We start from the raw sequence: 25,196 nt of genomic DNA, 5'->3' as shown, positions 1-25,196 counted from the left end.
TATGTGTATTCATGCATGTGCTCTACATATTTGAATTTGCAATCTTGTACGTAGTTGAGTACGGGAAAGTACTTGTGTTGCAAAGAAAGTTTGTGGAAGGATAAAGGATGAAGCGTCTGGAATAAAGCTGCTTTTTCAAGAAGTATTTCAACTTTTATCTACTTTAATTTGCTATTTTAATTGTAGGTCGTATTAGAGAGAAAAAAAAGGTAGGAGAGAAAAAGAAGAAAAATGGAAAAATACGCGTCTTAGACAAAACAACTTTTTCCTTATGCCATGGATGCTGTAAAATGTGTGTTTTTACTAATAGAATCCTGATCTCTATGTCTGCCAGTAGACCTCCCTACACAGGCTGATACCTGAGGCCATGTAACCTGTTACGGCTGATCCTTGCTGTTGTCTAAAATGGTATTCTGTGAATTCAGGATGAAGCTGGTCATCCTTGTTACACCTGAACAGCTATGACCAGTACTGGAGCTGTTAGCAGAAGCTCCACTTCTATTCCTACCCACGTTTCTTCTGCTGATAGCTGTAATCCCAGCCCCAAGATTACCTCTGGGCATAGGTGATGTAAGATTATGGGCCCTGCCAGGCCTCATGATAGCTGTAATCTAGGAAAGCAAAAGTTATTTCACATAGCAAATTTGTCAGCATTCTGAAGAACTCTTTTGCTAGCCCAGGAGGTGTTAAAATACCAGTTTTAAGGGGAGAGAGAAAAAACCTCCTTATTCTATTCAAGAATAAATATTTGAGGACAGTTTTTATTCAAGCTCTTAATTCTATTATTCTATTGAAAGAATTTTTATGCTGATACAGCTCTTGGTAATTTTTCACTTCAGTGGTCTGGAAAAGGTATAGAGAAACTGAAAGGAGACAGAAGAAAATTGTAAGAATTTAGTAATGTTTTTTTACAAAAGCCTAGTCTTAAGCTGTCATATGTCTGACATTTTGAATTACCAAGCTTTGGTCACAAACGAAGTCAGTCTGATGCAAATCAGAGTGATATCACTTAGTCCCTTTCTCAGAGACTAAATTACTAAGGTTTAATATTTATTATGTAATATCATGGTCTCCAAGGAAATGAAACTACTCATTGAGCTCTTTTGGAGTGCTCCAGTTAGAGTCCTTTGAAAAAGATGGTGCTGATGACTATCTTCTTATGCAGCAGAGTGGTTGAAATCAGGACATGGTGGAGTCTCTATATGTTGTTCCCTGAGGAAAAAGAGGCAGTACTTCAGCAACTCACCAAGTTTTCCTAAAGTAGTTGAAATCTTTCTTAAATCACTGTAAGACCGCAGCACCTGAGCTACGAGCTCACTTGGAGGGGTTTTACTTTAAAAATATATAAGGCTTCAAAAATCCACTTGCCAGATCTATTGAAGAGCCTTCAGTTCTTTTAAAACCCTTAAGAGAGAGCGCAAAAGAGAAAAGCTGCACGTTTCCTCACAAGGTTTTCTTACAGGTAAACTTTAGAAAATAGGAGTACTTGGCAAAAGTTTAAAGGGTAGCATTCAACCAAAACAAAGCATTCCACAAAGCCTTAACTTAGCACATGCTAACCCATGCAGCTTAGCAAAATCCAGCCCATCTGGTCTCAAGCTACTCAAAATATTAAGAAAGGAGATTTGGAGAAGAAGAAGTAAAGAAAGAGAGAAAAAGAGAAAGTTATAGCTACCGTTCAGAGTCTTGTGCAAGTCCGATGTCCAGGTGGCAGGGTCGGAACAAGCGCGGAGAGCACTTGTTGCTGCTTTTATGAGCTTTGGGGCCCCTGTGGCCACACCCCCCAACCCCAGGTGGGACTTGCGGCCCACTGGCCACTCTGGAGCTCTGGGCAGGGTGAGGGGCAGTGTTCCCAGTGTATTTTCCATTCTGGAGCTGGGTTAGGGGCTCCAGGGGGTGTGGTGGGGGGCACTGCTCTCAGTGTGTTATCGGTTCTGAGGCTGGGTTAGGGAGAAAAGGGGGTGTGGTGAAGGCTCCCGGCCTGCATTTGACTGACGCTGCTCCAGGGTGTCCTGGGGTGGCTGGCAGGGGCAGAGATATGGGATAGGCCATTATCTCACCTCCAAGAAATTTGACCTGTCCCTTCCCTGCCACACCCCCTACCTTGAGTTGGTCCGAACCAATAATTAATATAACAATCCAGTTATATAATATAACAACCACATACACAGTTTCTGTGTGTTCTTGTACTCTTTTGGAGAAGAAACTCTCTGAAGGGGAACTCTGTTTCTCTGACATGACAGAGTCAGAACATTCCTGTGTCCTTTCATAGGGTGGTTGCTTAAAAGTGACACCTTGTCGTCATGAAGGCTGAGGCCTTCAGTCAGCTGGCCTAAACTCTGTCTTAGTCTTTTCATGCAGTTTCGATTTTGTCAACTTGTCAGTTTTCTTAAGAGGACTAGGAATGACCATTCAGGAACAACTACAAGTTATTGGCATTCTGTGGCTCCAGGGCATGGAGAGGACAAGAAGAGTAGGGTATTTTTTCTAATACCTTCAGTTGATTTTCTTGATAAGAGATATTTCAGTCTAAATGATGAACCCAACCTTAAAGCTCTGTGGGGAAAGACCTTCAAACGTGTATCAAAGGACAACTCTGATGTGAAGAGGGGAAGAAGAATGATAAGATTTGTCCAAATGTGTGCAAATTTCAGGAAAGTAATATAAATTTAAATTGCAATCTGCAAAAGATCTTTCAGTTCAAAAACACTGTGCAAAAATGTGTGAAAAGTCATGTACTGGTACTGCTGCTTAAATGTAAACATTAGTTATATGGATTAGCTTGTCCAAATAAGCCTTATTGAATACTCAATCAGATAGTGCAATATAATTAAAATTCTGACTGAAGTAACATACATTTACACAAACATTTATATTGCTGATAATTTAGTGTGTTTGGAATCTTTTCAGGCCTTCAGTAAGAAGAAGATTGATGACCGAAAAGAATGGTTAACAAATTTCATGGAAGACAGACGGCAGCGTCGGCTACATGGCCTTCCTGAGGTGAGTCCTAAATAACAGTAATAAATCTGCAGGGTGAGATTTAAATGTGATGTAGTTTTTGTATTGAATGAATAATGTATGTTGTTTTTTTCAGCAATTTTTATATGGCACAGCAACAAAACATTTGACTTACAATGATTTCATTAACAAGGAGTTGATCCTTTTCTCAAATTCAGACAACGAGAGATCTATCCCTTCCCTTGTTGATGGTAAGCTGATAATTCCTTATGATTCGTTGTAACATTCCTCTTTATTGATGGTTTTTAAAGCTGTGATTTTTACTGGAATCAATGCATTCAAGTAGAGAATATGAGAACTTCTATGTATTGATTATCATTTCATATCAGTGGTATCCTGGGGTGCATTAGGAAGATCATTGCCAGCAGGGCGAGGGGTATGATCCTGGCCCTCTACTCAGCCCTAGTGAGGCCAATCTGGAGAGCTGTGTCCAGTTCTGGACCCCTCAATATGTGTTGCTCCTGGAGCTGATCCAGTGGAGGGCAGCAAAGATGATTAAGAGACTGGAGCATCTCTTATGAGGAAAGGCCGAGGGAGCTGGGCTGGTTCAGTCTTGAGAACAGACGACTAAGAGGGGACCTTATCAATATCTATAACTATCTGAAGGGAGTGTGTCAAGAGGATGGATCCAGGCTCTTCTTGATAGTGCCAAGCAATAGGACAAGAGACAATGGGAAGAAACTGATGCACGAGAAGTTCCACCTGAACATGAGGAAGAACTTCTTTATTGTGCAGGTGACCGTGCACTGGAACAGGTTGCCCAGAGCAGTTGTGGAGTCTCCCTTACTGGAGATATTCAGGAGCTGTCTGGATGCAATCCTGTACAATGTGCTCTAGGATGTCCCTGCTTGAGCAGGAGGGTTGGATCAGATGACCCCACTGTGGTGCTTTCCAACCTGACCCATTCTGTGATTTATGTGCTAATTGCTGTATTTCTTCTGTGAGGAAGTTTAAGCTGTTTCAGCCTTTTTATGTAACCAGACCTATTCACCAGACTCTACAAATTTTGTTTCTAGTCAAATCACCAGAGAAAGCTGGTCTTTTAAGTGCTAATAATAATCAAAATTCAAGACAGCAGCTGAATGCAGATAAAGATGCAAATGTTTTCTCCCTTCAGTCTTACACCACAGGCAATGATCTAGTGTTTACTGACCTGTAATCTTGCTAGGGTTCTGTCAATCAGGTTTACTAACTCTCCCCTTGCAATAGCATGGACATTAAAAGCAGCAGCTTCACTACACTACACTAGAGCTTCATTTGTAAAACTGTCTGCAGACAGTGTGAGCTGGAATTTCCGCCCGTGTTATTGTCCATATGCATAAGCTTACTAAGGTCAGAAAAAAGGCCTTGAGGTTTCATGGGGGCAGTAGGAGTGGGGGGAGCACATTTATCTCCACTTTCCAGTATATCTTTTACAGTGGAGGTGGTCAGCCTTCTTGACACTACAGACCCATACCAAAATATTCATGCAGCAACAGCTTTTTGTATTTTAGATGAGAGAGTGAGATAGTTCACCAGGGGATAGGGTCGGTAGCTTCCTGGTAGAATGAATCCTCAGCTTTGCTGCAGAATGAGGCTGAGTTAGGTATGGCAGATACATCTCTAGGGAGTCAAAGAATGTCAGTCTGTTTCAGCTTCTCCAGACTTACTTCCTGCCATAGTTGGGTAATTAAAAAGATGCATGTTTCAAGAGGTCATGGTTCATTTTAACCTACTATACTCTCGACTGCTTTCTCAGAAACAGCAGAATGATTTTGCTGAAACTTAAAATAAAGAATGAAACTTGCAGTAGACAACTGTTAATTTGAATTGAAGTTCTCCAAGACTCTTTCTACAAAAGTGTAAGAAAATAAGAAAGGAACATAGTTATTCACGTATTTGTGTGTGTCTATGTATATTTGTAATATAATGTATGGATATATAATGTTAGGAATATTATATATAATTACTATCAGTGTTTCTGCCAACTTTAGCTGTAATTCTGCATTCTGGGCAAGGATATGTGAGTTGTTCAGCAGGTGTAGTACTCTAGCAATGGTTTTCATCCTTTAGCATCATCTGGTGAAATATAAGAGGCTAGTCTGGTGGCAAATCTCTGGAAAAAAATGAAGAGGAAGAATATTTTGATTATCTCTTCACAGTTACTAGTTACCATTCTTACTCCTTGAGGATCCTCCCATGTAAAGAAAATCCTGTAATTTTATTATATTCAGTAGACTTGGTAGAAAAACATGATGTGGACCTATTGTAAAAAAAAAAATTACATATTGGAATAAAATGGAGATTGTAGTCAGTGTCTCTTTTTTTTGTTTGTTTTTGTTTGGTTTTGGTTTTGGTTTTTTTGTTTGTTTGTTTTTTTGGTTTTTGGGTTGTTCCCCCCCCTTCTTATTATTATGTTTGACCCAAGGTAGTAATGATAACACATAACAATGTTTTGCTGCATTTCGTAAATGTATGTGAGTTAAAACTCTGAATAGATCAATAAGCATAATCTAGAACTAGTTATCAGTTCTAGATAATATACAGAAACTATGATGCAATCCCTTCCACACAGATGTTGTACCTAAAGTTGTCTAAGAAATGCAAGTAAACCAGAAGATCCAAGAGACTGACTTCTTCCTTAAAACTCTAAAATATCTAAAAGTACCATATCTTTTTGTTGAATTTTCGTCAATATTTGAGATTTTCACACAGAAAGTAAAAATTCAGAGTGCTTTAAAATACATGTAAGCTACAGTTACACTTGTCATTACTGAACTTGTGTGGATATTCTTAGAAAAAAGATATTGCTGAGTAGAATAGAAAGAACTCAACTTGTGGAAGTCATACATTCAGGATCAAGTTGCTGTTTATTAGAAAGATGTATTTTATGCTGTATAATACTAATTGGCTGAAAGGGTTATGTCTCTACTTTCCTGGTTATTTTCTGAGTTTGGTAAAATTTTTTTTTATTGTTTTAAAAGATTTGATATATTAGTTGATTATTTTGTTGATATTACTGTGTGAATTTGCTTCCATTTAATGTTTGGAATTCTTTTGAGAGATTAGAAATGATAATAAGGCGAAACAAGTTTATTACTTTAGAACATACTCTTTTGTGTGTGTTGAAAATGGATTGTTCTTCTTAATAGGTTTGAAACCGGGGCAACGCAAAGTTTTGTTCACTTGCTTTAAGAGAAATGACAAACGTGAAGTAAAGGTTGCTCAGCTGGCTGGTTCTGTGGCTGAAATGTCAGCTTATCACCATGGGGAGGTGAGTATGAAGGAGAGTAAAGCTATGAGGATTTTTAGCCCACATAAAATATTACGTAAATGTTTGTGGTATTGAAATTGCAAACCTATTGACTATAAGTCTACTAATCACAAATTTACGTTTAAAGAAAAGGAACCAAACAGTATGTAGCTTAATAAAACCGGGTATTTCCTTTTTTTCCAAGTCTTTGTGCACAGTGGTATCCCAAATACTTTGTGGCTAATGGAAAGATACTGGGTAACTTAATTGCCTAGGTAACTTCTAGATTCTCAAAGGGATATAGGAACTATGTGCTAGGACAACTTTTGTCTGAAACATGAAATACAGTATTTTAAGGAAAGAAGCAGAGATACTCTTCTTCACCAACTTGATACTGTGTCAGAAGAAAGGTTATTTCTAGCTCCCTTTTGTTTATATTTATCTGAAATGTGAGCAAGAGTTTACGTATTAGCAGTCCCGGCATCCCTTTTATTCTTTCTTTAAAAGTGATGAGCAGTGGCTTGTGAAGTAGTAAGTGCAGTCAGTTTATGCCCCTTTGCTTCCTCCAGAGAAGTGCTTTAGAAAAAATTGAGAAGCTCAGGGGTTTTCCTAAGCATAAAATGTAAGGACATATAAATCAGGGAGGCAATGTGGCTGTGGAAGAGGAAGCATCATGTTTTGCCAGCAACCCTTGTAATAAGTTTACAACATTCCTTTCTCAGGGAGACTACTTTTTTTAAAATTTAATTCAGGTTAGTCACACAATTTTGGGGCATTAAAAAGTAGGTTTTACTGGCTAATTAGGAAAGACTGTCTCTACCTATTCTTATTACTATTACTATGTATTTTCTTACAGCAAGCATTAATGATGACTATCGTCAATTTGGCTCAGAACTTTGTTGGAAGTAACAATGTGAATCTGCTACAACCTATTGGTCAGTTTGGCACCAGGCTTCATGGTGGAAAGGATGCTGCCAGTCCTCGCTATATTTTCACCATGTTAAGGTAACTACAAATGTAAAGCATGTAAAATGCATGCTTTTGAAAAGCCTTGTCATGAAACGAATCCTTTCACAACACTTTTTTTTTTTTTTTTTTGTGGAAGAGGAACAGGGAAGGATTGGAATATTTTGATAGAAGCTTGAATTCTACTTTGGGATCTCTTAAGTGTGGTTTTGCACACTGATTTTTTTATGTGATTTTTCCATGCATAAAAGTGCAAGGCTGAAGATTGAAGGTGTAGATCACTCAAATTAGGTACCAATCTTAAATCGTGACTTCTTGCAGAAGTAGCTTTCAGTCCCCCTGTTCAGAGTGAACTCTATTCAGTTTCATAATAGAAAGGTGTTGCTACCTGGTGAGAAGTCCTGCCATTCAGCCTAGACTTCAAAGTTCAGATTGATTCTTTTACTTTTGGATGAGTTTCTTCATATCAAACTAAATTGCACATAATTAATAATGAAGACCTTATTTTATAATGCTAATTTTTCACACCTAGTAACTTGAAATTCAGTTTGGTGTGCAGAATGTTAGAATGTGTTCCTTAACGTAAATTACAGTATTTTATAAATTATGTTGCTGATTTTCTTTCCTAATTTCAGTGAGATATTTTGCCTAATTCCTTGTAGTTTCTTCTTTTCCTCTAATTGTAAGCTTTATATGTAAGTATCAAGTTTTATTCCATTTCTTATCCATGTTCCTTCTGTAGCAACCTAGTTTTGTACATTTCCCTTTTTGCATGAGGTGCTGGAAATCGTATTCACCTACGACAGTGTTCTAGATGAGCAAAAGAGTCACCAGCAAAAGCTCTGTAGCATTTTCAGAAACTGCTAGATCTACACTTAAGCAGGGCAGTTTTGCAACTCTTTGCATACTGTGTTGCTTTATTGCTGGGTGCCTCAGTGTCACACTGAGCCGTGTGTTCTGAATGCTTCAAAGAATGATATTTTGTGGATTTTAAATGTCATCAGTTGCTAGTGTATCAGGTACTGTGTTACTGTGAAATAAACAAACTTCATCTGTTACGAACACACTCTTCCATTTGAAAGAAATTCCTTTTCTCAGGAGGTACGTACACACTGGATTTTCAGCATCAGAATGGCAAAGAGAAGAGAAGACATAAAAATCTACAGAAAGATCGTACCTAGGCCCAAGGACTGTTAAAGCAACATGTACTTTACTTGCTGGACTTGCTGGACTTGAGTTTAAATGGTTTTCTTCTTTTTCTTTTTCAAAGCCCTTTAGCAAGGCTACTTTTTCCATCAGTGGATGATAACTTGCTTAAATTCCTTTATGATGACAACCAACGTGTGGAGCCTGAATGGTATATTCCCATCATTCCTATGGTTTTAGTAAATGGAGCTGAAGGAATTGGTACTGGATGGGCGTGCAAACTTCCAAACTACGATACCAGAGAGATTGTAAACAATGTCAGACGAATGCTGGATGGCTTAGATCCCCACCCAATGGTAAAAATAACAGTATATATTCGTATTTTATGTGTTTGTACCTACAAAATTAATTCCTGTCATTCTAGAACTTTATGATTACTGGAATATCTGAGCTGGTTTGTCCCAGTACTCTTGTGTAGAAGCTTTACTTGACTGTTGGGGCGAGGTGGGGAAGTTCACCTTGAAGCAAAACCATTGCAATTTGTATTTTTTCCAGTTATTTTAGAGGACTTTTTCTTCAGTCTGCTGACTGTAAGCCTTTTTAGTTGAAAGTTACGGCATAACAGTAGAGTAAAAAGTTGTAGCACTCTTTCTTTTTGGAAGTATTGCTACTTATCTTCAGCCAAACGTAATATTTTCTCTGTCTTTTCGGAATTGTTCTCTCTTTTATATATCTGTGAGCAGAGGAGAAGATATTGCTGCTGTTCAAGATATTATTGTTGCAAGCAAGCTTCTGAACTGCATCTAGCTTCTGTTTCTTTATTTAAAATTTTATAAGAAGTCCCAGAAGTGGTGTACACATGAAAAAATGCGAACAGGAAGATACCTGTGAACCCAAATATCTGTAACCAACAGATGAAATACGGTTGATGCAACCTTTCTTTTACAACTGATGAATATTGCTACTTTGCTGTGTTTACCAAGTCAGAGAAGCAGAAGTGTCTTCTCTACTTAGATCACAGTTCACTAAGTTTGCAGTATCAATTTTCATGACATAGTGAATTTCCTTTTGCAAATTCTTGGGAACAATGAGTAGATTTTTTTTTTTTTAAATTAATGCAATCCATTGCCCTTCCTTTAGGACTCCTAGGCCTTCTGTGTAGTCTCACAGTCAATTGAAGCTTCACTGTGGTTGAAAGAGGCAGTTCTGCCTCCGTCTAGCTCCTTTCTGTATGATGGTATGTGTTTGTGTCCACATGGTAAGCTGGATAAGGGAAACAATTCAGTTAAAAAAAGTTCCCCACCCTTGTAGTTAAGTTTTAAACTGGATGGGTTCCACTATCTTTGCCAAACAGCACAAAACTGAAAGTTATTAGGGGAGGTAGCACCGCTTCTGTAAAGTTGTTGTGAGACTGGGGTGTTAATTTGCTTTCTGTCATGCCTTGTGTTTGGAGGTTTCTTTAAAAGAGAGAAAAACAAACAAAAAAACCAAAACCTCACCACCTCACTGGGTTCAACTGTATCTTCTTAATCATTTTTCTACTCTGTGGACATTAGGATACTTGGTCCTGTCACTCACATGTGCACATTCTATTTTTTCTGTAGTATTTTTCATATGATTTCAGATTTTCACAGGCATGAGAGGCTAGTTGATGGATAGTGCAATATAAAGTGATAACTGTATGGAGTATGGGAAACAGATATTTTTCCAACATTTTACTATAAAGATTATTACGACTTTTCCTGTTTTTTTCCAATTTCAGCTCCCAAACTACAAAAACTTCAAAGGAACCATTCAGGAACTTGGTCAAAATCAGTACGTGGTCAGTGGTGAAATATTTGTGGTGGACAGGAACACAGTAGAAATTACAGAGCTTCCTGTAAGGACATGGACCCAGGTAGGTAAAAGTGAAATACATTTAAATAAAATGAAATAGCCATGAAGAGTCCCTCATTAAATTATTTAATCCTGCAGGTGCATGAACTTTTAACGCAATTTCTAATAATGACTATACAGACATGGAAGGGAACATGGCTTCATTCTTTCGTGTGTTTTTGTAGAAGAGGGTTTTTTCTACTCGTGCCATCTACTGTCCGTACTATAAAGAATACATACTTCTTCAGCTGAATTCATAGTTAAACCACTTTAGAGGAGCCTTTTCTGTCCTTGTAGTTGCCTCTTATGTTTGTGCTAGACTGGGCCTGCATTTTGCAGGCTGTACTGGTTCTTTATATTATAACTGATATCAGATATAATGTACAAAGCTTTGAAAATTTATGTTGTTCAGCTGGTTTGCAGCTTTAAGGCATTTTAAATGTTTATTGTTTTTGCGGCTCTATTTTTCGTAGGTGTACAAAGAACAGGTTCTAGAACCTATGTTGAATGGGACTGAAAAAACTCCAGCATTAATTTCTGACTATAAGGAATACCACACTGATACAACTGTGAAGTTTGTTGTGAAGATGACAGAAGAAAAACTTGCACAGGCAGAAGCTGCTGGATTGCACAAAGTCTTTAAGCTTCAAACAAGTCTTACTTGTAATTCTATGGTAACTTTTTCACGTTTGGCTATCAGAAATCCCTACTGTTGTTTGTTGTAAATGTTTTGTAGTATACTTTAGTCCTTGGTATTGAACAGTGCACTGTTTGTTTGAAATTGTTTGAGTGGTAGAAAATTGTAGTGGTGACAAACATATGATGAGTCCTGATGAGTCTTTCAAATAAGACAGGCCTGGGGTGGTTACTTTCCTGTAACTGCAAATTTCCTATGCAGCTAACCAAAAGTGGTTAATGTAAAGTAGATCACACAAATAACTTTCTGCCATGTTATAATGAGATTTGAGTTTTAAACTTGAGTCAACTTACATTTTCAAAATGGCACTTTATGCAGGGCTGTTACTCTTATAATAGGAGTTAAATAATCCAGTGTTTCCACCAACATGAATCCAATTTTAGTTTATCAGGTATAGCAAACACTGTACTTAAGCTGCTAAAGACATAATAGTGTTGTAAATTACTAACCATACTAAGAATGTGAATAAATATATATATGCCTGTCTATTAGGAGAGGGATTTGCATTATAAGATAATTTCTGCCTGAAGATTTCCAAACAACCTGTCTTTATAGACACTGAAAAAAGAGTTGTTTTTTTTTATGGCAGATGCTGCTTTCAGATATTATCACAAAGCACAAATATCATTACTGTTGCTATTGTTGTATACATCAAAAGCTATGTGAAAATAGCTAAAAAATAAATTAAAGACCATAAAATTGGAAGAGGACACAGGCCTTGCTCAACCCATTTTGTATATTGTACTTGAAAAGCAAACCTACCAAATCAAGGTGATGGTATTTCTCACCCATTTAAACAACTGTATGAACTGCTGTGAGAATCTGTTGTCAGTTTTAGGTTTCACAGATTACAAAATGTTTTGCAGCTTAATCCTGTGTTTTCTTCCTACCGACATAAATAAGTAAGGGCTGTTTTCTGTGCGTGTGTAGGAATTAATCTGCCCTAGTGTAAGCATCTTAAAAAGTTATGCGAGCTAGTCATTGTCCCCCAACTCCCAAATAGCTATTTTTGGATGGATGAATTGCCCTCTAGAGGGGTTTATTTCTTTCAGTTAACTGTGGAGGGCACTGAGGGTGACTAGTTCACCTATAAATGTCTAAACTGGAGATGTCAGAAGTCAGGCAGGATTGATTCCACCTATCAAGTAAAAATGATTTCTTACTTTGTGCTTGAGCTTGAAGGATGGTAGTTTTCACAGCTGAAAAGTAACAGATTTCACAACTGAACTGAAAGATTATTAAGGATTATTAAGCTTTTCAACTATTACGTTAAATAGTTGTGAGTCATTAGTTGCTACTGGACTTGTGCTTTAATATTTAGATAAAATTAGTCATTCAGTCAGTTTAGGCATATTTCTCTACATAGCTGTCTTTTTGTTTCACTGTGTTACCATAAATCTCATCTTAAGATGGCTTATGAATAAAAATTAAATCTCTCTAGCTATGTGCTGTGTAGTTCCACAGTAGTGTTTGAGTTCACAGTCTTCAAAGTATCAGTTTTTGTGTGGTGCCTTTATATGCAGTAGAAATCAACTCGTACACAAAGGTTAACAAAGTCTGAGTTATGCACTCTCTCTCAAGAAGTATATTATGTATTTTATAGGTGCTGTTTGATCACATGGGATGTTTGAAGAAGTATGAAACTGTGCAAGACATCTTGAAGGAGTTTTTTGATTTGCGATTACATTATTATAGTTTACGCAAGGAATGGCTTGTGGGAATGTTGGGTGCGGAATCTACCAAGCTTAACAATCAGGCTCGTTTCATTCTGGAGAAGATACAAGGGAAAATTACCATCGGTGAGTAAACAGAAGTTAGAATAGTTAACAGTGGGGGAAAATCTGGAAATATAAGTATAGTAGAAAGTACTTATATTCAAGACATTGATTTTCATTACACTGATTTTCTTTTTCTCCTTCTTCCTCCTCCCCCTCCTGGTTGTGTGTGTGCGTCTTGTAGAGAACAGATCAAAAAGAGATTTGATTCAGATGTTGGTCCAGAGAGGTTATGAATCTGATCCAGTAAAAGCCTGGAAAGAAGCACAGGAAAAGGTAATAATCTGAAATCTCTGCATATATTTGATGCTGTTAGTATTATAAATTATATTACTTGATTCAGATGTTTGTTTTGCAGTAGTCTAACTTAATTTATAATGCACATAGCACTTTAAAAGCATTATTCATTACTCCTTATTGGTTTCTTTTTAAAAAGAATTAAACTTATACAAAAATACAGTCATGTAATGTTGGTATTGTATGTGGGTAATTCTTAGAAGAAAACTAGATAATACAAGTCTGAAAAATGGGAATGCAGAGGATCAAATTTCTTAACGTACCCAAATCAAAACTGGCAACTTGATTTTTGACTGGCTGATCCAGAAAGTGTTGCATCAGTTACCCCATATATAAAACTAATTGCTAAATGTTATTATGTCCATATAACTAATGAAACATGAGTATTATAAAGCTATGACTTTTAAACTTATTTTAGTAAATTTGATCTTGACCTATATTTATTTCTGGTTTTTTAAAACCCAAGAAGTTTTTATTGTTCCAAAAGAGATATGTGACACGTTTAATTTCATGCATTACTATGGGGAAGATGGAACCACTTTGAAAACCAGATTCAAATCTCTGTCAGCCACCCCTTTTCTGTGACTTTGCCACTGCTTTAGCTATTTGTTTTTATTTCACGTTTGATTTGATTTGATTTTTTAATACTGTATTTTAACTCTATGCAGTGTGTTGTATTTTACAACAAAAGTATTATTATGAGAAATTTTGATTTACTTCCAAATCTCAGTTTGTACATTCAGGGTATTGATACCCATTTTTACCCAAAGGATTGTGCTCATTTCTGAAGGAATAGATATGCATGAATATCTGAAGGGCAAAGGTGTCAGCCTTGTGAGACAACTGGGACGGCACCAATATCTGTAGCCAATAGCATACAAAGCATCAGGTTCAAATTTGTTTTCTTAAATCAAATGATTAAATAATCCAACTATAGAAGGTCACAGGGACATGGCCTTTTGGAAAGGTCCAGAAAATGTTAATGTTACTCAGTCTGTGAGGACATACCTAACTGCTTTATGACAGTGCTTTGGGGCAGTGTTACAGTTCATGCATAGAGCTAAGATTATTAATACTTGTAATTGTGAATATTTCACTCCAGGCTGCAGAAGAGGAGGACTCACAGAATGCCAATGATGATGCTTCCTCTGCTTCTGGTGCAACTTCTGGCCCTGACTTTAACTACATCTTAAACATGTCTCTGTGGTCACTCACGAAAGAGAAAGTGGAAGAGTTAATTAAGCACAGAGATTCCAAGGTTGGTACACCGTGGAAGACTTATTTGAAATGATGCAGTAATTACTGATGTGCCTAATGGGAATGTTCAGTTTTGATGGCATTTACTTCAGTTGTGACTTACATTCTACATACTACTTTTGTGTTTTAGGAGAGAGAACTAAATGACCTTAAAAGGAAATCTCCTTCAGATCTTTGGAAAGAAGACTTAGCGGCCTTTGTTGAAGAGCTTGAAGTATGTTTTACTTTATATATATTTCTAAAATGTTAAATTTAAATTAATTTAACTAGAAGCATTAATTAACAGAAATTATTAAAATTTAAACAAAATGATTTAAAAATACCACATTTTGAATTAAAACCAGATACATCTCCAAATATAATGGTAACTAGGAAATCAGTATTGGTTATTTATGTTCCTAGTTGTGTTCCTCAGGGATTGTCTCTTGCATCTATACAGTTTAATGTTTTTTCCAACTCAGTGATGAGAGAAGAAAAGTAACCAGGAGAAAAGTTAGTTTTCAAATGACACAAAAACTTGGGATTAGGAACTGGTAATGTGAATAATTACAGTAGTTACATAATTACATAGTTACGTGATCTAATTGTTTGTTAGGCAGTAAGTATTATCAAATGCAAAGCTGTACATTTAGGAATGGAGTGTGCAAACAGTAAATACTATATGAGAGGCCCTTACTTTGCCTCATCAGTAGCTCTGGAAAAAGATAAGGTCCTATTGGTGAATAACTTGCTGAGCCTCAGCTTCCTATGTTGCCTGAAAAGGGCTGATGCAATCTTTTGAAGTGACACAGGGTAATACAAGTAAGACATTTGTTTTATTTCTTTGTGTGTTACTGGTAGAGCTGCAATTGGAAATGTTCTGCTCGAATGTCTGTATTTCGGCTATATGTGCATACTGTGAAGAAAGCTGATTAAAGGATTGGAAAATGTGCCTTAAAAATGACTCTAGAGAACTAGGTGTTTAAGTTAAATGCTGAAATACTGGAAAGTTACATTGTACCCACACACATATATGAGAAATAGGTTTTCAGTCTAACAGTGTCCAAAGGTTCGTATTTCTTTAATCGTGAATACAAGTGTAGTTTTTAACTGTACAGGATAAGGAAGAATTTACCAAGATTTAGTGGTTGGTTTTCCATTACTGGCAAGTGTGTTTCAGTTCAGGAAAGAATTAAGGGAAACCTTATGCTCCATGTAAAAAGGAGTTGAATCTTAAATAATCACCGCGTTCTGCTTTGTTCTCATTAAAAAATAATGTGTTCCCCTCCGTCCTGCCTCCCCTTGTTTGTTAGAAAGTAGAAGCACAGGAGAGAGAAGATGTTTTGGCTGGCATGGTTGGCAAACCAATAAAAGGGAAAGTTGGTAAACCCAAGATGAAGAAACTTCAGTTGGAAGAAACCATGCCGTCACCATTTGGCAGAAGAATAGTTCCACAGATTACATCTGCCATGAAAGCTGATGCCAGCAGGAAGTTGCTGAAAAAGAAGAAGGTAAACCAAAACAATTGCTATAGTTAGATTATTTATTACTGAACTGCTATATTTTTCTAGTCTGGTAGCATAAAACCAAATCACTAGACATCATTAATGCTGTATTTATATTGTTTTGCTGACATAATACATGAGGAAGTTTGTACTGGATTTCCTTTTACATTTGCAAGCCTCTTGTGACTGCTTATTGTTCAGGTGCTTTTATTGAAATATCTTCTTTGCAAGACTATTCAACAAATGTCAATATACTAGTCTACTTTCATTTATTATCATCCACAAAACCATTCCATTTCAAGGTGTAATTTATTTTATGTTGCCCATTTTAGGGTGAAAGCGATTCTTTAGCAATAAAAATGGAATTTGACGAAGAATTTGGTGGCGTGCCAGCTGAGGGTGGTGGGGATGACTCACTGAATGCATCAGCTGCAGCAGCTAAAACCCCTAAACCTAAGAAAGAGAAGAAGGAGCCTGGTAAGATCCTTACACAGCCATAGTTACCTTAGTTGTGTACACTAACTGGGCATGAAATAAATTTTTAACACGTAGTAAGAGGGGAAATACAGCAAAATAATCACAATTTCATCTGATTTTCTTCCCTAAAAAGATGTGTAGAAATATTTGAAACTTCTCTGCCAAAATTTCTTTTTGTAAGCTGCCTTCCCGGGGGTGGTGGATCTTTCATTTTCTACATTTGAATGTTTGGGGTGTCTAAATCTTTGAATTTGTGAATAGAAAAATAGTTTATTTTTACATACTGAGGCTAATTCAGTGCAAAGTGAAATTTCTAGTTTGTGTGCTCTCTGATATTGAAGGATATGGCACTGACCTTCAGTCCTTCAGTCTGAGTAATGGTATAGATTGTAAAACTTGATTAATGTTTTTTCCTATTGACATATTCAGTCATTCTGACTTTTAAAAAGTTATGGGTGCTATGGCTTGGCAGACTGACCAATGTCTGTGTTCACTTACCTTTTTCCTCTGTTAGCAGAAATTTATTATTGCTGTTTGAGAAATATATAGTAATGGGGAGGCAGCAACAAAAAAGAAAGCTTAAGTCAGAAGAGAAGGTTGAAGTATGAGGGTTTTTTTTTTTTTAAGAAGGAATAAAATGTGGTTACGCAAATAATTATTCTGAGATAAGATCTGGTTTTGATTATTTAGGGGATTATCCCACCTGAATAGATTAACTGAGTACAGTTATGACAGACTTGTGTATGTGCAGCTCAAATCTACCTTGGCCAGTGATGAGCCCAGAGCAAATTAGACCAGCTTGACCTGAGCTTGCCCTGCAATTGACTGACCACATTGTTACACCCCACAATAGGGTACCCCTGCTTCCCATGCTTATTGTATTTTTCCAATAACTGTTTCTGATCATGTTCCCTGAATAATGGAAAACTGCATGTTCTTTTAATGGAAAACTGCTGCAAATGTTAAAAATGAAAGTTTGACTGCAAAAGAGCTAAAACTTCAAATTAGAGACTTTATGTTTTTCAGTCATGAAACAGATTTGTTTGGCAGCAGGAGGTCAGGTTCTGTGTGAAATAATTTCATCATGTTAAATCTTTCTGCGGGGAGGAAAAGAAAATTCAGATCACTTAAAAGAGAACTTTTTAAGATTAAAATTTATGCTAAATTTGTGCATCATAAACAATTAGAAAAGACGAAAATACTTTTTAACCTGACTGTAGTAAATGCTTTCACTTGTGGCAGGCACTAGGGTAAGAAGAACACCATCATCTACAAAATCCGGTGCAAAAAAAGTGAAGAAACGAAACCCGTGGTCAGATGATGAATCCAAGTCTGAAAGTGATTTAGAAGAGAATGAGCCTGTGATTATTCCAAGAGACTCTCTGCTTAGGAGAGCTGCAGGTACCCAAGCTTTTATGAACTGTGTGTTGTGACTGAAAGTTTCAACTGCAAAACTACATTTTTGTTTGACTGTAGCCTTTCTTTAGGACCTTATTTCATACAGGTAGCTTGCATTACATTTTCTTCACTGGCTGATTAGTGAAAAAAACTCTCAATGTCAGAACTAGGAACTTAAAAGTTAATAAGAGATATTCTGTAACTTGGTCCAGAAATCTTTTCCCTTATTCTAAACACTAAAATAGAAATTACTTACAAAACTCTAGTGAATTATACAAGAAACATACATAAATACAACATACAAGATAATATCATTACAAACAAAAAAATTACTCTAATGCAATTATACTGTCAAATAAGGCCCAAAAAGCTACTAAAAATTTATCAAAAAAATTCTGAAAAGTCCATGAAAAGTAAGACTAAAAGTTTGGAAAATATGTAAGTATTGTATAGTTTTAAAAAAAGCCACACAGACTTTTCTGGAAAATTGTTGATCAATTTTTCAAGCACTTGGTTTGGAAGAAGATTCAAGAAAACTTCAATTTTAAGTGAAGGGTTCTCATTCCTTAAAAGTACCTATGCAGTGATGTCTGCATAATGCCATTAGCTGAAGGTGTCTGAGCAAGCCACAGGTGGTATTAGATGTTTGGTAACACTTTAAATTATGTCCCTTTATTCCAGGCTGAAACATGTTTATTTTCTGCCAGTCTTTCATCTTGTGTAGTCTGAGACAGGGATTGTTTACTGACTTCCACTCGATTTATTTATGTATGTGTATTATGTAACATAAACAACTATCTTGAAATGTGTATATGTGTGATTTTTTTTTTAGCTGAGAGGCCCAAGTATACTTTTGACTTCTCAGAAGAAGAAGATGATGCCGATGATGATGATGATGCTAACAATAATAATGATTTGGATGAGCTCAAAGTAAAAGCCTCTCCAGTTATAAATGACAGAGAGGATGAATTTGTTCCTTCAGACAGTTTAGAAAAAGATGAGTATGACTTCTCTCCAGCCAAATCAAAGCCATCTCCAGAGTAAGTACTGTAACTCAGCAGGATTTCTTTACTAATAAATTTTTCAATGCAGAAGTGGCTGAACAAAACTGAGAAACATCAGCCTGTCATTACTCTACATGTACCATGTAAAATGAAACATATACATTTCTGTGGAGGAATTAAAGTGTGTGTTATCTCAGCCTTGCAATTGTCTTATGCAAAGGTAAACATGACTCATCAAATTATGATACACTGTTTGTAATATTATCTGTTAACGTGCAAGCATATACAAAAATGCTAGAAATGCTAAAACATGAATTTAATCTTATATGGATATTATGATGTCTACGTGCTTCAATATGTAGTTAATGCAACTCATAGAATTCTCTTTTTCTGTTTGCAAGTAGAAAAACGTCTCAAGCCAAGAAAAATCAAGATTTTGGGAACATCTTCTCTTTTCCATCTTACTCTCAGAAGACAGATGATGGTGAGCTTTTCTTCACAGTTCTATTTAATCTTAATAGCAGTTATTGATGGAATATATTAGGGGTTGATATACACAAACTTCACACAGTAGTCATAGAAGAAGGATGTCCACATTCATAAAGGGGAAAAGGGAAGGAGGTTCTGATCCTTAGAGGAACAAAGCTTGTATCATAAGAAAGTCACAGGACATCCATGGCCTAGTTGTAGTATCAGAAACACTTTTTTGAGAATAATTTTTACAGTAATTAACATTGATGATATGCAGTGAATGAATCTTTTTCTAACCATACTCTGTGATTGTAGATACAACAAAATTGGACAGTGATGATGAGGATTCTGCTCCTGTTTTCTCATCATCTTTTGCCCCAAAACAAACAGAGAAAATTCCGAGTAAAACAGTAGCTGCTAAAAAGGGTACGTATAGAATTGGCCTATCAGCCAGTCCATTTATGTAAAGTCATCTTCACCACCTTTGCCATTGTCTCTTCAGTCTTCAAAGTGGGAATTGCATTCATTTATTTTGAATTCAGTGAAATTCAGCTGGCTACTGTAGTGTCAAAACTTAATACATTCCACGTATGGAGCTGGTGTTCAGCTTTCGGTTAGTTTAACTAATGGGAGATTTTTAGCCTCAGTGAATATGTGAAATAAGGTGACCTTGGGATTGAGGATAGCCTTCTATAATGGGTCTAACTTATTTATTTTGAAAGGAAGGAGAGCAAGTGAACAGGAGGAATCCCCAAGAAATATTTATGTCCGAAGCAGGTGTCATGATTTAACCCCAACCAGCAACGAAGCACCACACATTTCCTCACTCCCTCCTTTCGGGTGGGATGGGGGAGAGAGAATAAAAGAGAAAGGGAAAACTCATGGATTGAGACAAAGACAGTTTAATAGGTAAAGCTAAAGCTGCACATGCAAGCAAAGCAAAACAAGGAATTTATTCACCACTTCCCGTGGACAGGCAGGTATTCAGCCATTTCCAGGAGAGCAGGGCTCTATCACGTGTTACTGTTACTTGGGAAGACATAACACCATCACTCCTAATGTCTGTTCCCCCGGCCCCTTCCCCAGCTTTCTGTGCTGAGCATGATTCCATATGGTATGGAATATCCCTTGGGTTAACTGAGGTCAGCTGTCCCAGCTGTGTCCCATCCCGGCTTGTTGTGCAGCCCCAGCCCCTCTCTGGTATGATGGTATGAGAAACAGAAAAGGCCTTGACTCTGTGTAAGCCCTGCTCAGCAGTAACGAAAACATCCCTGCGTTGTCAACACTGTTTCCAGCACAAATCCAAAACACAGTCCCATACTTCTTACTATGAAGGAAATGAACTCTATCCCAGCTGAAAACCAGCACAGTAGGCTGTCACATTAAGTTCCACTTGGCACAGTTGTTTTACTTATTGAAACAGAGGATGAAAGGCTCTCCTCAAACTTCAGAGGTATAAATTCTTTGAATTATTACTTTTAGAACTGGCATCTTGCACAATCTTACATTGCGGAATTAAGGACAATTCCAAGAAGAGAGTGTTTATTATTTGGATTTGTTTCTGTGGTTGTGCTTGAGTGTTTGTAGGAATAAGTTTTTTTTTGCACTGCCTACCTTGAGTAATACTAGTTTATGAGTTTTTAGCTCTACTTTCAAGAGGAAGACTTACACTTGTTTTAAATGTGTTAAAGGTTATGGTAGATACTACCATAATTAATGGCAAAAATAAGGGTTTTGCTTACCTAATAGTTATTTAAATAGGTTATAAAATATAGTTCTTACCACTTGATTGACCAGCGATTTTGTTGCTTTCAGATCTTTGCCTTTTTTCCTCCGTCTCTCAGATTATTTTCTTTTTTTCTTGCTGCTCAATCTTCTGTCCTTCAAAAGCGTTTTTCTCTCTGTGATACTGTGGCCCTTGTTTTTTAAAACTTCTTTTGACTGACTTGCATCTGAACTTAATGTATTAATTTTTTCCAAAAAAGGTACCTCAAGGACATTTGCAAGAAAGCAGCCATTTAGAATAGTTAGCTTACTCTCTTAAAAATGAGGAAAAAATATCTTGTGTTATATATTATGTACCAGTGAACTGCAGCATCTTTTCATCCTCTCCCCAGTTGCTTCCTTTCCCTATTTCTAATTTCTCTTGATGCATTGTGTCTAATTTAATTCATAGACACTTTGAATCAGTGAATGCCTGAATGCTTCTCAAGCACTTTCAGTTGGTAAAGTTCTATACTATGGTGAATAAAAATTGTTTACAGAAATAGCTCATCTCTAATAGAGTAGTCTTTTATATCAAAGTTCTGTACTGCAGTAAATACAAGAGAGAACTGTGCATGCTGAAGCTAGTCATGGATACAATTGACCATTCAATCTCCTTCTCCCTCTCTGTTTTTTGAAGGCCTTGATGTGATGAGTTGTCATTAGCCTAACTTGAAACCCTAAAATACAGCTGTGATCTGTTTCTGAGTTGGTCATTAACCTTTACACTCACAAAATACATATAAACAGGCTCTCTTTCAAGCAAAAGTTAAATTTTTGCTTTCCGAGTAGCCTTTGGGATAGTCTCCCTCTCAGCGCATGACAGTAACACAGGTTGCTTTCACCAGTTTTCATCTCTTCAGCCCAGATTAGATATGACCAGAGTTTCATCATCACAGTCAACAGTGCAGTGATAACTAGCAGGCTTAGTTCATTGGTCATCTGGTATCCTTTTAGTAGTCTCTTTGAGTCTAAGTCCATCGTCATGGACTTGGCAACAGCCTCCTCAAAATCCATTTTCTGGTAATGTAATATTTCATCCACTCACTCTCACACTGAGAAAGTCTATTGTGTGGCTGAAGCAATTGTTCCAGAGTTATTTGATTTTCTGTGACTTCAGAGCTTGGATTTCTAAGGATGGAAAGCTGAAACATTTGTTGTACCTTGCTATCTGTACAGCCACATTCCCTTCTCAATGAGAAGAAATAAAAGAATAGGTATGAATTCAGCTTCTTTTTGGACTTTGGGATGAAATCTCTTGACTTTTGGTGTTCACTAGAGAGGATGAATAGACTGCTGAGCTTGCTTTCCATGATTATTTAGAGGCCTGTGTGGTATTTAGAGGTTCTCGTGCTTTATAGTAAGCCTAAGGAAAATCTGACAAACAGCCTTACTCATGATTATAAGCAGCTGTTCCCCTTGAACAGCCCAGCTGTTGAGATTCTAGCAATGAGACATACTCTTTGCATCAGCTGAAGGACTGATATACCAGACATACCTGGACTTCCTGCCAAAAACTTGGGCTTCTTGAGGGCCTGTGTACATTGATTGTACTGCAGACTTCGGTTTCATGTCATGGTATCTAGGGGAGAGCTTGGCTGAGCTGATTGCAGTCTAGTTGCTGTCAGAGATCCTTCACACTTGTGCAGGCATTAAGTATATAATTTAAGATAGCAGATGAGAACCCCCTATATTTAGTACAGAGGGAAATAAGTGTTCTGGAAGCCTTGGAGACTATTCCTTTAGGCACCAGATAACAATTAAGAGGCTTGCTGTCCTTTCAACTTGGTGTTCTGCAAGTAGACTTCACAGGAGTTAAACAGTGATAATAGGCTCTCTTTCAAGGGAAGAACAAAATCTAGTGTTTATGGCAGTGTGGCATGTGTCTTTCATTCCCCAGTTATTTCCTTCTCCCAGTTCCTTGTTTACCAGTGAGGTCTGCTCCTTTTCTAACATTGGTTAACAAACTTGAGGACTCGGAGCCAGCTGAAGATAGTTACATCTAATGGTATATGTGCTGGGGAGTACTTGTCAGTAGAACATCCTTGGCTTGCATTTGGTATGCAGGTTTCACATGAACAGCACGAGGAACTGTGTGAGGCACTACATTTACTTGGCCAAAGCACACATAATCCTGTAGGAGAGTGTCTCAACCTCAGCTCCTGATGCTGAATGTCACCTAGATCTAAAATGTATCCCTTCTACTAAGATCTTCTCAGTCACAATTTCTGCTCATCATCTTCCAGTTGATGAAACTTCTGAATCTTTCTCTTCCCTGCCCCTTAGTCTACATTTCTTATGCTGGTAAAGCTTTTTCCTGTATGAAGCATTTGCCTAATGGGACCTAAAATCATATATCTTCAGGTAGGACTTCCCCCTCCTTTACTGATCACTAGCTACTTACTTTTGGTGATGCTTCTAGAAAGTATTTCTCCTGCTTTTAGTTGCTGTGTACTTTTTTCAGGCTTAGTGGTAGGTCTTTGCGACTGACTTAGTTTTGCTTTATGCTAATACAGGTGTTATTTCCCAGCTGAGATACCTAGAGAGACCTATTTCCAGCTGCTGTCAACTGTGGTTCCTGAGCATTGTTGCTTCCTTCCACAAATCTTTTCTGAAATACTGCCATAACCAACACCATTTTATTCCCCATCCATGATGCCAAAGGTGATCTTATTTTTTGTGTTGGCAGGACCTGATGTGTGGACTGCCCAGTAGGTATTATCATAAAAAGCTGAAAAGACATTTTGCAGTGACTCTCCAGTGGGCAGATCAAGGCATCATAGCCAAAAAGCTTGTGGAGATGCTCTCTTGTTCTCCAAACACATTCCTCTAGCAATACTATAAATGCAAGCTCGAGTCTCACAAATGTCCACATTCCTAATATCTAGAGTTTTTACATGTGTCTATTTGAGGTATTTGTGGCTGATAAGAGTGTAGGTCAGTCTGAGGTTTCTGCAAGAGACTTACTCATCTGTAAGCCTATAGAACACATTATCTGATGATCTTAAGGGTCTTTTCTGACCTAAATGATTCTATGATTCTATTCCTTAACACCCACTATGTGAACATTCCAGTGGTCATCTTTTAAGGACAGCAAGACTAGATGTGTACCACTAAATGAAATTCTGTAAGAAATGCATGGATATGCCCCCTTCCTATTCTTTCTGCTTTTTTTGAAGTTTCTTTTCACTGAGATTGACAGAAAACTATGTCACAGAGCCAGATGCACTATCTACCAAACCCCTGCAGTAATCCTGGAGAAAGCTGTCCAGCAGTTATACCACCCTGAAGGTGAAAATGTCACAAACACCTGTATCTGTAAACACTGTAATGTATCCAGATATGTTCAAAGTATCCAACCTGGAGAACTTCTGTTGCTGCTTTAGCTGCTAGTAACCTGTTTTGTGATCAACAAGATGAAAAAGTATTCAATGAAGAACGCTGGAATTTACTGAATGCACCAATATATCTCAAAGCATGACACAGGAAACTTCCTGTTTATTCCACAAAGTTTTAGTGTAAAAGCTGAAGTATGTTTTCCCTGAGTGTAGAAACTGCTCATCTTGTTATAATGTCTGCCATTTATGCTGTAATTGCAGTATCTAATACAATTTAATGCTTCTAACCAATATGTGAATTTAACGTATTTAGTATTTCTAACTTCTAACAGCAAAACTAGATGCACCCCCTAAACCTAAAAGAGCTCCCAAGGCCAAGAAGGTGGAAACTGTAAACTCTGATTCAGATTCAGAATTTGGCATTCCAAAGAAGACTGCAGCACCCAAAGGTAAGAGTCACATCTGTGCTCCCTGTAGCACAAGGTTCACAATTATTATTAGAACCACACTGAGTTATTAGTAAATTGATCACAAGTAGATTACTCAGCCATGAGCCTTTTTTCTGACAAATACAGTGTATTGACTTCTTGGGAAACAATGTGTGAACTGTTTTATCTAATCTTCACTGTTGGAAATGCACTTAATAGCTCCACACCCCCCATTCCTCTTCAGTTCTACTGGATACTAGTTATTTTCTTTGATCTCATTTTTTTTTCCAAGACAGTAAAATTCTCGTAAGTAGCAATTTCTGGCTTTTTAAACCAGTTCTTTGGTATCCCATTTCTGAGAGTCCCCACACCACAGCACACTGAGTGGTGTAATCGGAGGAGTCTGTAAAGGATGTGTCAGTGTTGCTGGTTGAGGTTAGAGGAAATGTGCTAAATACTAAACATGAATTAATGCTGTGTAATGAGTACAGAAGGTGATCAAGGACTTGTAATACTTCAGCAGTCTAGAGGTTATCTGATGTCATGAAGTCTGTCCCTGTCTTGAA

The 25,196-nt window shown here is 37.2% G+C and overlaps 1 protein-coding gene across 4 annotated transcripts in view; it reads left to right on the top strand.

Annotated features, from left to right (window-relative positions):
• The window catches only part of TOP2B (topoisomerase (DNA) II beta), a 63,914-nt gene that overhangs the window by 37,701 nt on the left and 1,017 nt on the right, over nucleotides 1–25,196 (top strand). Inside the window, exons 17-34 of one of the 4 annotated variants that reach the window (XM_017817940.1) lie at nucleotides 2,911–3,003; nucleotides 3,098–3,212; nucleotides 6,153–6,274; nucleotides 7,110–7,258; nucleotides 8,490–8,721; nucleotides 10,128–10,262; nucleotides 10,714–10,914; nucleotides 12,541–12,736; nucleotides 12,897–12,988; nucleotides 14,112–14,267; nucleotides 14,397–14,480; nucleotides 15,559–15,756; nucleotides 16,083–16,227; nucleotides 17,470–17,628; nucleotides 18,458–18,665; nucleotides 19,034–19,113; nucleotides 19,416–19,526; nucleotides 24,535–24,651. In XM_017817940.1, the coding sequence (XP_017673429.1) occupies nucleotides 2,911–3,003; nucleotides 3,098–3,212; nucleotides 6,153–6,274; nucleotides 7,110–7,258; nucleotides 8,490–8,721; nucleotides 10,128–10,262; nucleotides 10,714–10,914; nucleotides 12,541–12,736; nucleotides 12,897–12,988; nucleotides 14,112–14,267; nucleotides 14,397–14,480; nucleotides 15,559–15,756; nucleotides 16,083–16,227; nucleotides 17,470–17,628; nucleotides 18,458–18,665; nucleotides 19,034–19,113; nucleotides 19,416–19,526; nucleotides 24,535–24,651 (2,593 nt within the window). Of the gene's footprint in view, nucleotides 1–2,910; nucleotides 3,004–3,097; nucleotides 3,213–6,152; nucleotides 6,275–7,109; nucleotides 7,259–8,489; nucleotides 8,722–10,127; nucleotides 10,263–10,713; nucleotides 10,915–12,540; nucleotides 12,737–12,896; nucleotides 12,989–14,111; nucleotides 14,268–14,396; nucleotides 14,481–15,558; nucleotides 15,757–16,082; nucleotides 16,228–17,469; nucleotides 17,629–18,457; nucleotides 18,666–19,030; nucleotides 19,114–19,415; nucleotides 19,527–24,534; nucleotides 24,652–25,196 lie in introns of all 4 variants that reach the window. The other 3 variants (XM_017817939.1, XM_017817942.1, XM_017817941.1) reach the window with 3 other exon arrangements.

Source organism: Lepidothrix coronata, unplaced genomic scaffold (genome assembly GCF_001604755.1).
Source record: "Lepidothrix coronata isolate B3197 unplaced genomic scaffold, Lepidothrix_coronata-1.0 Scaffold64, whole genome shotgun sequence".
In the NCBI taxonomy this organism is placed as follows: Eukaryota; Metazoa; Chordata; class Aves; order Passeriformes; family Pipridae; genus Lepidothrix; species Lepidothrix coronata.
This window is presented reverse-complemented; position numbering and strand designations above follow the sequence as displayed.